The sequence below is a fragment of the Gymnodraco acuticeps genome, unplaced genomic scaffold (genome assembly GCF_902827175.1).
Source record: "Gymnodraco acuticeps unplaced genomic scaffold, fGymAcu1.1, whole genome shotgun sequence".
Lineage (NCBI taxonomy): Eukaryota > Metazoa > Chordata > Actinopteri > Perciformes > Bathydraconidae > Gymnodraco > Gymnodraco acuticeps.
The window spans coordinates 353,944-369,065 of record NW_022990463.1 but is presented as its reverse complement, the minus strand read 5'-3'; the positions used below and the strand labels follow the sequence as shown (position 1 = coordinate 369,065).

The window sequence follows — 15,122 nt, the reverse complement described above, 5'->3', positions numbered from 1 at the left end:
TTATATACGGTTTAGTTTTGTAATTTGTATTTGTTTCTCTAACATAGAGGCGTGGGCTCTAAACAGACATTCATCAAGAAAATGTCCCATACATTGTTTTCATGGGCTTGTCATGTGACACAAGCCACTTTGGATAATGAGTAGTTTTAGTTTTGACACTGTATTTTATTATATGATATCTGCTAATACTGTGTGTGTGTGTGTGTGTGTGTGTGTGTGTGTGTGTGTGTGTGTGTGTGTGTGTGTGTGTGTGTGTGTGTGTGTGTGTCAGGCGGTTAGCAGGAGGATTCCTGGCCAGGACATCCGTGAGAGAGGTGGGAGGGGCGGACAGAGCAGCAAGCAACAGTCTGGGGTCCAACCCGTCCAACATCCTCTCTGCGAAGGCACTGCCCAGTGCCCCCCCCCATTTCAAAACCTCCAGACCTCAAATCCCCTCCATGTGCGTTTTAACGGCTTTTCCATTTAACAGGAAGCGGCCAGGCTGAGAGGGGCTGAAGGGGACATCGAGTTATCCGCGTGGAGGCTGTTCGTGCTGAAGTTCCCCCTCTGTCCGGTGCTTCGGTGAAGCAGGACCATTGCTTGGTGTAGCTGTATCGGGGAGAAGGCTCGGGAGGAGGAGAAACTGCGGGAGAAGATGAGTGAGAAAGAAACGGCGGCGGAGAAGATATTAACAGGTAAATAAATACCACTGTGTTTGCTTCAAACTGTCTTTTGTAGTCTCAATCACTGCACGCGCACGTTTGCATATTTTGTGGCGGGCTGCAGGGCGCGTGCACAAGCACGCTGGTGATTTCTGAAGACTGTTGACTCATGATTTTGTTGAATACTGAGTTAAAATTCAATTGTGACACAGCAGTCGTTGTGTAGGGGGGCTGTGTGAGCTACCAAGCCCAGCATTGGTTCTCCAAGGGCAGCCGCAGTGTACCGTTAGCACCTCGCCCCCCCTCGGCCTGCACTACCCAGAAAAGCATGGCGATATTACACGTTTATCTCTGGCTTGTGTTCACTGACGCCGGGCTGGGCTGTGTGTTTGGACTGGTTATCAGCTGGCTGCAGATCAGATCACTTTGATCCTCCATAACGGTGCAGAGTTCGGTCACGTGACCCGCCCGTCCCACCGGAGTTGTGACTCAATGCAGCAAAAAGTCTGCACCATGTCCTCAGGTAACGCAGTGCCGCCCCCCCCCCCCCCCCCCACACACACACACACACTGCCGTGCTGCTGCCTGACCAGAGCACTGCTCTGAGGAGCGTTCAAAGGCAATAACGGTTTCAAATATCCTTGTTTGCTCCATGTATAGATAGAAGATGGCCCTGAGATTTCTTCAGTTTGCTGTAGACACATTATGTACTGCAATGCCAGTCAGAAGAACTCATTTGGAAGATTGCTCGCTTGTCTATTCATTATGATTATGTAAGATCGATTGCAAATACGCAGTGTTGTAATGAAATTAAGTATGTTAACTCAAGCACTGTACTTTAGTACGATTTTGGGTTGTTTGTACTTTACTTATATCCAGCCATTTCCATACTATTACATTTTGGAAGCCAAAATTGTACTTTTTACTCCTACATTTATTTGACAACATTTGTAAATAGTTACTTTCCAGAATAGGATCACTAGCTAATTCAAAATATAGGTTAGGGTGAGTTGCCCTAATGTGGGACACGCCCTAATGTGGGACACCTAAGCTCAAATGGGTATAGGTCTTCCGCAAACAAATGAGAGTCAATGAAACTACGGGTTAACACAAACTGTGATGTCATGCGATCAAAATCACATGACTTCTCAAATGTCCAATCAAAGATGAGGGTGGAAAAACCTTCAAACAGGAAGTACCCTGTGTGATGATCACCCAAAGGTCAATGACATAATGTTTTGACAAATGTAATGTTAAGGTTTTAAATTTCGTATAAATAAAACAATCTTGCAAGTTTTTATCAGGATGTGTTTATGATATGTTTGTTCATCAGAACATATTATAATATGGTGTAAATATACTCTATATTTTTTATTTCAATCAAATGTTCCATCGTCCCACTTTAGGAAACATGTTTCGCAAAGTGGGACAGTATGATTTGCCTAATGTGGGACAGGTCTAAAAGGGGCATGGATTGTGCAAGAGCAATGGTTATTTACAGGGTTTTAGTCTTCTAATGCATTATTTTAGATATTAAAGGTGAATGGCAAATCATATTAAATAATTGGGGGTGGCTGCATCTCTGTTAAAATGGTATGACAAAGTCAGGGATAATGTTAGGGATACATGTCTGAGTTTAAGAGATGGCAATTAATTTAAGCCCAAATATTCATAGTAATTTAATAAATCCTTCCAACACACATTGTAAAAAATAGCCTAAGTTAAGAAATAATTACAATAGGTCAGTCCCACATTTTGCACAGAACTGTCCCACATTAGGAAATGCAGATTGTCTGAGACAACTTGGCACTAAGAGTACTTATATGTCTACCATTTCTTTTATGAGTGTAATATCTGCATTTTCTCTTTTGATTTGATTAGGACACATCCTGGGGATTTCAGAATGGTACTTGATGTTGATTTATTGTATCGGCTTCATATCGCAATATATTCCCGAAGTCTGAAATGCAAAAAATGTCCCACATTAGGGCAATTCACCCTATATATATATATATATATATATATAATTGTATTTCTATTTTCTCCACCTTTACCACGTGTGATGAACCAGGGGTAGACATTAAGGGTAAAAAGCCACTGGCCCTCCGGGCCGGTAGAATTGTATTGTCACTGGCCCCACCATTGTAACCACTGGCCCGGAGCATTCGTCCAAAAAAAATCGACTAATAATGAAGAAAATTAACACATTTGTTGCAATAGTAATTTATGCACTAACTACATTACTACTTGCACTACAACATTTGAACAATCAGTTCTTCCTCATTTTCCTCAATTGTTCATATTTGGTTTATTAAAATAATGATATTGTGGTCATTGTTAAAAAATGTCTGCTATTATTATGAGTATTATTATTATACCTTTATATTTTCTACTCTTCACTTACTTGTCAGAATAGGTCGGCATTGATGTACAGAGCCGACAGAAGACCTTGTTTATACTGGCATCATATTGAGAGGTGCAGCCAGTGACTCGTCATAAAACCAGGAAGTAAGCTGCTGGTTCCCTCGACAAAAAGCAATGGGATTTCTCCACAGGGTTTTGGAAAATAGCTGGAAATAAGGTCTGTGGAAAACAAACCTGTTTGATAAATGCACGTTTTGTTCAGCCGGATAATCTCCACATGTCTACCCTACTTTTATAATTTTCGAATCATAAATCTAATCGATAGATTATAAAAGGGTTTTAGGACGCGTCACTGCACCACTAGAAGCCAACTTCATCGATCAAGCTGGCTGAAACGTTCTTCTCATGCTCCCTGTCACTCTCCTTGAACTCCTCCGGTGACTTTCTTTTATTTGAAGATTGTTTTTTGCACGGCGCTTGGCCGGTTACCGCTGGTATTAAAAAAATGTTGGCGAATGGTTAGGTGGCGCGATAGTCTGTAGTGAAGGAGCGCGCTCCCGCTCACGGGAGCCTGCTCGCGCTGCGCTCCGCAGCAAACAGCTGTTTGCTTTTCACCCAACAACGACAAGCGACTCAGGCAACGCTATGTTGTAGCGTTAATAAACGAAACAATTTAACAAAATTGCTAGTCAAAATACCAATACCACAGGAAACTTTTTTTTTTAAACAATATTTTTGGTGGCCCGAGCGGGCAAGTGGAAAGTACGTTATGCTGGCCCGGGGTGTCTAAATAGTGCTTCCAGGCCAGCGGGCCATTTATAATGTCGAGCCCTGTGAACACATCAATGCATGAAGGATAATAGTCAAGTAGGGATGTCCCGATCACCTTTTTTGCTCCAGATCCGATTCCGATCATTTGATTTTGACAATTTGCCGATACCGATTTTTCCCGATCCGATCTTTATGCAATGCATTAAGAGAAAAAAAAGGAAAAAAGCATTCAAGTTGTCCCTTAAGGTTATTTTTTTATTTAAATGACAGTACCCAACTATCCATTCTATCCAACATGGATATAGCTTCTTTTTTTCACAGCAGCATTGGATCAGTTCAGTTGTGCAGAATTGGATCAAAACAAAAATAAAGCTTATCAGTGGTCCACCACAAAATAACCATGTAAACAAATTGAGTGCAGATAGTGCAGTAACAAAACAAAAATAACTACTGGAAAAAGTTCACATTCAGTCACAAATAATAATAATTAAAAAAAAGTGGCTTAGTGCAGAATTCTAGCCTTAAGACTAGTAATAATGCAATGAACAACAGCAGCTTAACATAACATGAATAAACAAAGTATTATATTTCCATCTTACTGGAGTAACACAATTCAATAGTAATCAGCAGCGAACCACTTCAACACGTGTATTTCGGTGTATTCACGGCATTCATTTTGTTATTCTACAGTATTGTTGTTTTATAGTTATTTGTTAATGTAACCCAATTTGTGTTCTTTGAAATTGAAAAGGATATCGCATTGTGTTTGTTACTTTCGTTGCAGTTGTATATAGGGTTGGGTACCGAGAACCGGTTCCGGTTCGGAACCGGTTCCAACATTTCGATTCCAACGGCATCATTTAGAAATGTGAATTTCGGTTCCACTTTTCGATGCCTGAGGAAATGTTTCTCGCCGCTCTCCGTAGCCTACTGTATGACTGCGGCGGGGCGGGAAATGTAGCGTTGTACCCTTGTACCTACACTTCCTACAGCCGGCGTAACCTGAGACCAGGACCGGCCCGTCGCACTGGCGTTATAGATGTTCGCCTCGGGCGCCAGATCTGTGGAGGTGCTGCGCTGACAGCTCTGGGAGGAAAAAATAAATGTTTTGACCGTTGGGGCTCATCCTAATTTTCGGCCTTGATGTAACAACATTCATAATTAAGTAAATGTAACACCCTTTTATCCCGGTTTTCATTTGCCCTGTACGATGGGCGCTGTAAGTGATGAAAATGGGGGATGTTGGCTTATCTGGCACCCGCAGCTCACAGCCAACGTGCGAGTGAGCGTGGGAGCGAGCGAGGGAGAAAGGGAGGGTGCTAGCTGCTCTAACGGAAGAAGAAGATGTTTCTACAATGATGTGGAGGGAGTGTCCTCTCCAGTCAGACTGAGAGGCTGATAACTACAGCTCAGTGAGGTAAAGGACTCTTGAGTGTTTAGATAGTTCACTTTAGTCTAAGTTATCTCAGTGGGTCTCAAACGTTTTGATCACAATTTATGTAAACACATATTTCCAAGGCACTCCTTTATAATTATTGGGTTAAAACAGGTTTGAAATCATTCCAATGTATACTATAGGACAGTAAACCAGACATATCGTTTTAAACTGGAGAGATACAAAAATATGCATAAATAAAATAGTAAAATAAGATATGAATGAACAACAAAAATAAAATACGTTACATGTATTTGTTATTGGCTATGGTAGGTTATTGGTTATGTTCACATACTTATTTAATTATTAAAATGTAAACCGATCTTTTTCATATGGGTGTTTACAGTTGTACCCCCTAGATCTAGTCTCTAGTCATTCTGCTTAAAGTGCACCAGATTGAAGCATTTTACTTTAAAATGTTCAAACATTTCTTCCCGGTAATGCCTGAGAAGGCAGATATGCTTGTTTTTTCTCAACAAGAACTGTTCTTTAAAAGTTGGACTGTTGCACTGTTGTAGCTTCAGTGGTTCTCAGGTTACAGTTACATAGCAGTGAATATAAACAGACTGATTAATGTGAATATTACTGTAAACTAACCTGTGTAAAAGTTTCTCGAATACATGTAATTGTTTTGGTGGAAGAAGCATTTATCATTTTTTTACACTGCCCCTCAAAGAATCGGAATTGAGAACCGTTAAGAACCGGAATCGAAAAGTAGAATCGGAATCGGAATCAGAATCGTGGAAATTCAAACAATACCCAACCCTAGTTGTATATGTCTTAAGTGTAATTTGACTTGGCTTCCTATTTATGGACATGTTTTTATTTTTGAAGGAGAGGTAGCGCTGTTGACAGGAAGTTGTTGTTGCTTTGGAAACAACGTGACGGAGATTAACGGAGAAATGTAATATCTACATATAAAGACGGAGAAAGTAAACGATAACGTTTATGGTTAAGTGTTAGCACCCCCCGAAGAGGCACAAGCTCTGACGTTGATATTGGAGATTTCAATAAATTCAATTTGGAAAAAAAACGGGGGAAAAAATGAAAAAACAAACAAAACGAATTTCCGAATAACGAAATTGAAACCCGAATAGTACTCCAACGAACGGATATTCGGATATTCGGGTACAGCCCTAGTGTACTCGCCGTGTTGTTGTTGGTGGTGTTTGTTTCTCAGGTGGCGTATCAGATTGGTCTTGTTGAACGTAGCTCTGTTCTTTCCACCACGCGGAACCTCCTTCTTGCAAACATTGCATCTGGCTGTTACACTTCCTTCGCTTTCAATTTTATAATACTTCCAAACTCCTGACATTTTCTCTGTCCCGACTCCCGAGTCACCAGCTGAACGTAGCCTCTCGTTAGCTTACTGCTACTATTAGACACTGCACCCTGCCCACTCTATTGCCAGATTTGAGAGAAATAAGCAACCAGGTCTGAAAACAAGCCCAAAAGAAGCAACACATACATGATGTTGTGTAATTTTAAACCAAAACTAAGGCCTCAGGATGACTTTAAGACGTGAACATGGTCATTTTAGTTTTGTAAAAAAAAAAAGGATTCCCGATCCCCGATCTTTTTCTCCTGATTCCGATCTTTTAAAAATCACGTGATCGGCTCCAATCCCCGATCACATCGGGACATCTCTATAGTCAAGTATATTAATAAATATCATTTTATAATGGGACAAGTACTTTTACTTTTGTACAATAAGTATAATTTGATTCCAATACTTTTTAGATTTCTACTCAACTAAGATTTTGTATGCAGGATTTTTACTTGAAACAACGTTTTTACACTGTAGTATTTCTACTTGTTCTATATTGTAGGGCCATACCTATATAAACATGTCTGTGAAGTTTTTTTTTCAAAATACCAAACAGATCAGGCATTTTAGCCACCCCTCATTTCGCTCTATTTGCTCTATTCCAGCCCTGTTTTTGCAAGGGCTGATTCTGTGATGTAGCTTTAATGCAAATGAGCTGCAGCTGACCACGCCCCCCTGCAGGAGAGGGGGGCGTGCTCAGAGATCAGCTGCTGGGCTCTCAGAAGAGGGGGAGGAAAAGAGAGGCTCCGTTTTTTATTGTTATATTATTATATTGAGTCGTTATTCATTTGTTTTAAAGCTCAATAAATAACAAAGGGCCGGCACTTTTGTCCGGAAGATTTAAACTTTAATACTGCATTTTAACAGTGTTAACACGTTTCTCCATGACTCCATATCACAATCCACTGTGGAGGTGATAGTGAGCAGTTTGCACCATCCTCAAAAAGTAGGACATGTTAAATGCTGACAGGGGACTCACTTGCCAAATGCAGATTATTTCTATAGTTTCGTGATTTGTTTGAAATCACATGTTCGTGCTTTAAATAACATGCTTTCATATGGAGTTATTTTCCTTCAAGAGATACTAGGACTAACTTTTCCGGGGGCTTGGCAGCGCTCCTCTGTTATGTAATGTAACTAAAGGCTGCTACACACCAACCTGAGACAAAAGAATGCGTACCGAAGGCGTCCCGACTTTTACGTCCGCTACGTCGCCTGCGTCGGTTACGCCGCCCGCCTACACCGCCCGCCTACACCGCCCGCCTACGAACACACCGCAAAGACTTCAGTCGACGAGTGTCAATAACTGTCCTTACCAGCAGGCAGCGGTAGTGTGTATTCGTCATTCAAAAGAGGCAACAGCCAATCAGAGTGATTTCTTTGGCCGACTTTCTTTGGCCGATTCAACATGTTGAATAGGCCGCGGGAGGTGTGAAAATGTGCCGTAAAGCAACGACGGTGTGGGACACACCAACCTGAGTAGGGCGCCGCGAATGCCCGACTGCCTCTGACGGCCTCTGACTCCCAAAATCGGGTAGGTGTGTCAGGGCCTTAACAGAGTGCCATAGAGACTGCAGCATGCCACAGCACTGTTACCTGGATGCTAATATCACCTAGCTGTGAAGGCAGAGCTTCATACATGTTTGAAGATAAGATGTGATCATAATCACACTGATGAGATGTTTGTGTGTGTGTGGCTGTGACGAAGATGGCTTTGTCACTGTGGACTGACGGCTTCGGGCTTTGTATATTGCACATGTCTTTTATTTTGAAAAGTGTTCCCCCTCCCCTTCTTTCTGTTACTCCTGATTATGTTCACCTGGTGCCCTGTGTTGTCTCCTCCCCCCTCACCTGTGTCTAATTGCTGATTAGTGGGTGTGTATTTAGGCTCTGTGTTTCCTGTTTGGTGGAGGCTGGTAGTGTGGGTGAGATCCTTGTGGCTGGTGACTGTGTTCACCTGGGCAGCAATATTGAGGTTGTGTATCCTGTACCACAGCGATGAATAAATGCCCACACCGGGTTATATTTGAATTCTCTGCTTCTGCCTCCTTGCTTGGTCGGGCCGCTCAACGGTCAGCTTCACATTTGGTGTCAGAAGTGGGATTGACCAAGTGAGGAGGTGAAAACGATGGAGGAACTAAGGGAGATGATGAAGTCATTCCTGCAGTATGAGACAGCCAGATTCAAGTGGGAGGAGTGTCGTTTGAGGAACATGGAGCAGCCGTTTTCACGGATACAGGAACAGGTTTCCCTGATGGAAGAGAAAGAGGAGCAGCTCAGGTTGCAGAGGCAGGAAGAGGAGATGCGCTTAGTGGAGGAGGCTTGTCTGATACACCTGCAGGAGAAGAAACTTGCAGAGGAGAAGAAAATTAAAGACGAGGAAGATGCTTTTCTAGCGGAGGAGGAGCGGGTGAAAATGGCCGAGGGGATCCGTCGGGAGAGAGAGCGCGTCATGCAGCAACAGCTGGAGGAGATAAGGGCTCAGGCTCATGCAGAGGCCCTGTCAGCCGCTCAGACTCAGGTGGAGAAGCAGGTGATGAAGACGCTGCAGGCGGAGAAGGCGGCGTACGTGGAGAACCTGACGGAGGCCATCGCGAAGGAGCGGGAGAAAGAGTTGAGGAAGAAAGGGAAGCTTCCTTCCGACTTCACGCCCTCCTCTGAGGAAACCATGCGGCACAAGGTGAAGCAGAAACACCGGGCGGAGTGGAGACACATGGAGGAGAGCAAAATGGCCAAGATCAATAAGTGTCGCAGGAATAAGGTACTGTTCTCTTTCGGGAGAGGAAGGAGGAAATGTGACGAAGATGGCTTCGTCACTGTGGACTGACGGCTTTGGGCTTTGTATATTGCACGTCTTTTATTTTGAAAAGTGTTCCCCCTCCCGTTCTTTCTGTTACTCCTGATTATGTTCACCTGGTGTCCTGTGTTGTCTCCTCCCCCCTCAGCTGTGTCTAATTGCTGATTAGTGGGTGTGTATTTAGGCTCTGTGTTTCCTGTTTGGTGAAGGCTGGTAGTGTGGGTGAGATCCTTGTGGCTGGTGACTGTGTTCACCTGGGCAGCAATATTGAGGCTGTGTATCCTGTACCACAGCGATGAATAAATGCCCACACCGGGTTATATTTGAATTCTCTGCCTCTGCCTCCTTGCTTGGTCGGGCCGCTCAACGGTCAGCTTCACAGTGGCCTAGCATTACTATACTTGTGGGGACCTAAATCTGTTTACACAGTCACGTGTGGGGACTCGCCTCCCTTATGGGGACAAAATGGAGGTCCCCATGAGGGGAATTGTTAATTTTAGGGTGAAGACTTGGTTAGGTTTAGGGTAAGGGTAAGGCATGTGTTGGTTATGGTTAAGGCAAGGCAATTTTATTTATATAGCACTTTTCAGCACGTGGCGATTCAAAGTGCTTGAATCGCCACGGATAGGATAAGTCTCCAGGAAATGCATTTAAGTCAATGTAATGTCCCCTGAAGTGATGTATACATGGTGTGTGTGTCATTAAATAAGTGTCACCCTTTAGAGCAGGGGTACTCAAATACAAATCTTAAAGGTCCAAAATAAATGTTTCAATAAGACAAAGGTCCGTTTATTACGGTCATTCAAACTTTTAAACAATTGCAACAAGATTCTTAACACGAGGTTGCAAAAACAAAAATAATCTATATGCAGCAGTTTTCATTGTTATTGTGTCTGTGCTTGATCCCTCAGAGTCGCAGTGTAAGAGCTGCACAGTTATGAATAAAGGCAGCTGCACCCTCTTTCGTTCAGCATTCCCATTATTGCTTTATAAATGTCTTGCCCCCTTGTGTGTCCACTGAGGTTCGTCAGGCCCAACACATCTTCAACAAACTCCCCCTTTGCCTCATCATAAAAACTCACAAACTCCAGCAACTGAGCATTGTCAGTGGTGTCAGTGGACTCACCCACAGCTAAGGAAATGCACTGTGCATTTTTTATTCCATCACAAAGCTGATTAATCAAATCACCAGCCAGTATTTATGTTTCTGTGGAATCTGAGAGGGGGATTTGCTTGATTTTACCTGTTATTTCCTCTTTTTGTTTGCCTTCAACATGGTCTCCATCACTTCAGTCATGCATTATTTTATACTTCAGTTATTATCCACTGGAATGCCCTTACCTACTGGCCTAGTTAAATCAAAGTGGTTAGGGTTATCCACTATTTAGAATCAAAATTCCTTTCATCAAACCAACAGCACAGCCATCGAAACAGAAAACCATTTCTCTACAACAGTATACCATTTATCATTGATATCACACAAAATGCAGATGCTAAGCAGTGTTTTACAAAACCGATCACACAATTCTCTAACTGAAGTTACAATTCTCTACAAACATCAAAAATATTTTGTGTAACTCATGTCTACAAAAAAAATAATCTTCTCACAGTGGATAACACTTACTCCTCATAAACTTAGACCATAGCTACACTAATTGACACTTGATGTGCAAAATATTAACACTTGTTATCAGACAATCACCCCATTGAAAAAGGTAACTGCATGGAATGTACTGTATACCTTACAGTAATGATGTTACTGTTAGCTGATATCAATGACTTTCCTATAGTAATTGTAATTAGTGAGAATCCTATAAAAGACCTCCCTCACTTCAGTAAGATGTTTGTGTGAACAAAATGGCTGATCGAGTAGGTAGAGGAGCTCTGAGAGGAAGAAGGAACCCTGTTGTTCAGCGAGGAAGAGGGAGGGCTGATGTTCAGAGAGGAAGAGGGAACCCTGTTGTTCAGAGAGGAAGAGGGAACCCTGTTGTTCAGAGAGGAAGAGGGAACCCTGTTGTTCACAGAGGAAGAGGGAGGGCTGATGTTCAGAGAGGAAGAGGGAACCCTGATGTTCACAGAGGAAGAGGGAGGGCTGATGTTCAGAGAGAAAGAGGGAACCCTGATGTTCACAGAGGAAGAGGGAGGGCTGTACGTATGCGTGGTGGAAGAGTTGAAAGGGGACCAATGCGAACAGTAGTTTCGGACAACACCCGTGCAACTATTGTGGACCACGTCATAAACCATGGCATGTCCCTCAGTGAGGCTGGCCAAAGGGTTCAGCCCAATATACGGAGATCAACAGTGGCATCCATTATTAGGATCTTCAGGCACGAAAATAGGTAAGCTACTGTAACCCTTTTTTACAGCACTTCATGCATTTCTATTTTTATGTAGGTTTCGATCACTGTTTTTATATTACAGTACATAACATTCTCAAATATGTATTGATAGAACTGAAAGAGCACCCCGCTCTGGTGGCAGAGGAAAGGCCTTTACTCCAGAACAAGAGTCTGCCATTGTTGATATGGTTGTGGCCAACAATGAAATCCGCTTAAGGGAGATTCAGGCCAGAATAATTGCAGACCAGGATGTCTTCAGTAACATTCCATCTATAAGTGTTGCAACCATTGACTGGGTGTTAAAGAGGCACCACCTCAGAATGAAACAGATCTATAAGGTTCCTTTTGAACGCAACTCTGACCGTGTGAAGGAGTTGACCTCAATCACAGTGATGGCTTGCCTATATTTTTAGTATGTCGGACTGCTTACAGTAATGTAAAACGGTCCTCTGTTTGTTTCATTTTCTTTAGCGAATGATGGAGCTGGAAGGCAATGCATTACCACATGTGTTTGTATATGTGGATGAAGCAGGCTTCAACCTCTCCAAAGTGAGGAGACGTGGGAGGAACCTTATTGGGCAAAGAGCAACAGTCTTTGTTCCAGGCCAAAGGGGAGGAAACATAACAATGTGTGCGGCTATCTCGACACAAGGCGTCCTTGCTCACATCCCTGTAATGGGAGCATATAACACGCAACGTGTCCTTGCGTTCCTGGATGCCCTGTATGACCGACTTGTGCCACCAGAAGAGAGGGATCAAGTGAAGTCGGTTCATTACATTGCATTTAGCTGACGCTTTTATCCAAAGCGACTTACAATAAGTGCGTTCGACCAACAAAATACAACTTGAAGAAAACAGAATCATATAAGTACATCAGGTTTCATAGAGCAAAAACATTTCAAGTGCTACTCAACTGGCTTTAGAAAAGCCAGTCCTTTATTAGTATAAAAGTGCTTCGTTAATAGTTCTATCGCTCGAAGTGGAGTCGAAAGAGATGAGTTTTCAGTTTGCGCCGGAAGATGTGCAAGCTATCTGCCGTCCTGATGTCAATGGGGAGCTCATTCCACCATCCTGGAGCCAGGACAGCAAACCCACGTGTTTTTCGCCGTTGGGAACTTGGGTCCCCCTCGCAGCGAGGGCGCAGCGAGTCGTTTGGCTGATGCAGAGCGTAGTGCACGCGCTGGGGTGTACGGTTTAACCATGTCCTGGATGTACGAAGGGCCAGATCCATTCGCAGCATGGTAAGCAAGTACCAGTGTCTTGAAGTGGATTCTAGCAGTTACCGGAAGCCAGTGAAGCGAGCGTAGGAGCGGAGTAGTGTGGGAACATTTTGGAAGGTTGAAGACCAGACGAGCCGCTGCATTCTGGATGAGCTGCAGAGGTCGGATGGCACATGCAGGTAGACCAGCCAGGAGGGAGTTGCAGTAGTCTAGGCGTGAGATGACGAGAGCCTGGACCAGAACCTGCGTCGCTTTCTGTGTCAGCTGGGGACGTATCCTCCTGATGTTTGTAAAGCGTGTATCTGCAGCAACGGGTTGTAGCAGCGATGTTTGCAGTGAAGGACAGGTTGTTATCTAGGGTCACACCCAGATTCCTTGCAGTCTGAGTCGGGGAAACAACTGAGGTGCCGATGTTGATTGTTAGGTCAAGAGTGGGACAATCTTTTCCCGGAAGGAAGAGCAGCTCAGTCTTGTCAAGGTTGAGTTTGAGGTGATGAGCAGACATCCACTGAGAGATGTCAGCTAGACAAGCAGAGATGCTTGCGACGACCTGGGTCTCTGAGCGGGGAAAGGACAGAATTAATTGGGTGTCATCAGCGTAGCAGTGGTAAGAAAAACCATGCGGGCTAATGACTGATCCGAGCGAGTTTGTGTACAGGGAGAAGAGGAGGGGACCAAGAACAGAGCCCTGAGGGACCCCTGTAGTTAATTGACAAGGGTCGGACTCAGACCCTCTCCAAGTCACCCTGTAGGTACGGTCTTTCAGGTATGAGGTGAGGAGGGAAAGTGCAGAGCCTGAAACTCCAAGTTTTTGGAGAGTGCGAAGGAGGATCTGATGATTCACCGTGTCGAATGCAGCAGACAGGTCCAACAGGATGATGACAGAGGAGAGGGATGCAGTTTTGGCAGTGTGCAGTTCCTCCGTGACAGCAATGAGAGCAGTTTCTGTGGACTGACCTGCCTTGAAACCAGACTGGTGCGGATCCAGAAGGTTGTTCTGATTGAGATAACAGGAGAGTTGTTTAAAGACAGCGCGTTCAAGTGATTTAGACAGGAACGGGAGGAGAGAGACAGGCCTGTAGTTTATAACATCAGACGGGTTGAGAGTGGGTTTCTTTAGGAGAGGGTTTACTCTTGCCTCCTTGAGACTGTTTGGAAAGTGACCAGAAGTTAGAGAAGTGTTGATGAAATGGGTGAGAAACGGTAGAATATCAGGAGCGATAGTCTGAAGGAGGTTTGAAGGGATAGGGTCCAGAGGACAGGTGGTAGGGCGGGCAGAGGTAATGAGGGTAAGAACCTCACTTGGAGAGAGAGGGGAAAAGGAGGTAAGTGTGTTGGTGGAAGGAGGGTCTGGTGACCCAGCGGTGAGTAAAGGTGAGTCAGAAAAAGAAGAGGTTCACGTGGTCATATGGGACAATGTGGCATTCCACCACTCTCGTGACGTGAGGGCATGGTTTGAGGCTCATCCACACATGGCCATGGAGTTCCTCCCTCCATACTCCCCATTTCTAAACCCCATTGAGGAGTTCTTCTCTGCCTGGAGATGGAAGGTTTATGACCATCATCCTCATGACAGAATGCCCCTGTTGGATGCAATGAATGCTGGCTGTCGGGACATCTCTGCGGAATCCTGTCAAGGGTGGTGTCGACACGCAAGGAGATATTTCCCACGCTGCCTTGCAAAGGAAGACATACGCTGTGACGTAGATGAGGCTATGTGGCCAGACAGACGCCAAAGAGCAGATCAGTAAAGCTATATAGATCTCATTCTCTGCTTTACTGCTGATTTACATCATTTACCCATGTTATTTTTTTTCCAGTGTATTGCTATTCATCTTTTGTTTCTGTTACGGTGCTCTTCTGAAAATGAGACAATAAAAACAATGACATAGTAACATACTGTTTTTCCTATATGTAAGTTTGTTTCTCCCAACTTGTCAGTTTTCCGTTCAGTTTCCAATATCGATAGCTTGAGGTTTGTGTATTGATGATTGTAGTCAGTATTTAGTGTGCCACTTAGTAATGACTGTTCAAATAGTCTTCTAATGAGCTGACAAATGTTTGTTTTTGGAGAAGGTATCTGGTTTTGGAAGGGGTATTTTTAGTTTTGAGTGCCTTAGAGCACTTTGCAAGAAATGTATATTGTTATGGTAGAATGTGTTATTATGGTGACCGGAGTTTCAGTTATGAAAACACATTTGTCTCATTAGAGGACAATTTGTTCTGTT

At 43.6% G+C, this 15,122-nt stretch overlaps 2 protein-coding genes across 5 annotated transcripts in view; both read left to right on the top strand.

The window, feature by feature from the left end:
* The first annotated feature begins 290 nt into the window (after positions 1 to 290).
* hspa12a (heat shock protein 12A) overlaps positions 291 to 15,122 on the top strand; it is a 97,838-nt gene continuing 83,006 nt past the window's right edge. For 2 of the 4 annotated variants that reach the window (XM_034226180.1, XM_034226179.1), the window contains exon 1: positions 291 to 674. In XM_034226180.1, coding sequence (XP_034082071.1) covers positions 635 to 674 — 40 coding nt within the window. In that variant the 5' untranslated portion in view covers positions 291 to 634. The remainder of the gene's footprint in view (positions 675 to 15,122) is intronic. The other 2 variants (XM_034226182.1, XM_034226181.1) reach the window with 1 other exon arrangement.
* Positions 10,712 to 12,524, top strand: LOC117552593 (FMRFamide-related neuropeptides-like). Its single transcript, XM_034226183.1, has 2 exons — positions 10,712 to 11,674; positions 11,787 to 12,524. The coding sequence occupies exons 1-2, from the start codon at positions 11,193 to 11,195 to the stop codon at positions 12,085 to 12,087; spliced, it is 783 nt and encodes a 260-aa protein (XP_034082074.1). The 5' UTR covers positions 10,712 to 11,192; the 3' UTR covers positions 12,088 to 12,524.

Coding starts and splice junctions, on each gene's coding strand:
- LOC117552593 (XM_034226183.1), top strand. CDS start 11,193: ATGGCTGATCGAGTAGGTAGAGGAGCTCTGAGAGGAAGAAGGAACCCT. Junction 11,675..11,786: donor ATCTTCAGGCACGAAAATAG/GTAAGCTACTGT, acceptor ATGTATTGATAG/AACTGAAAGAGCACCCCGCT.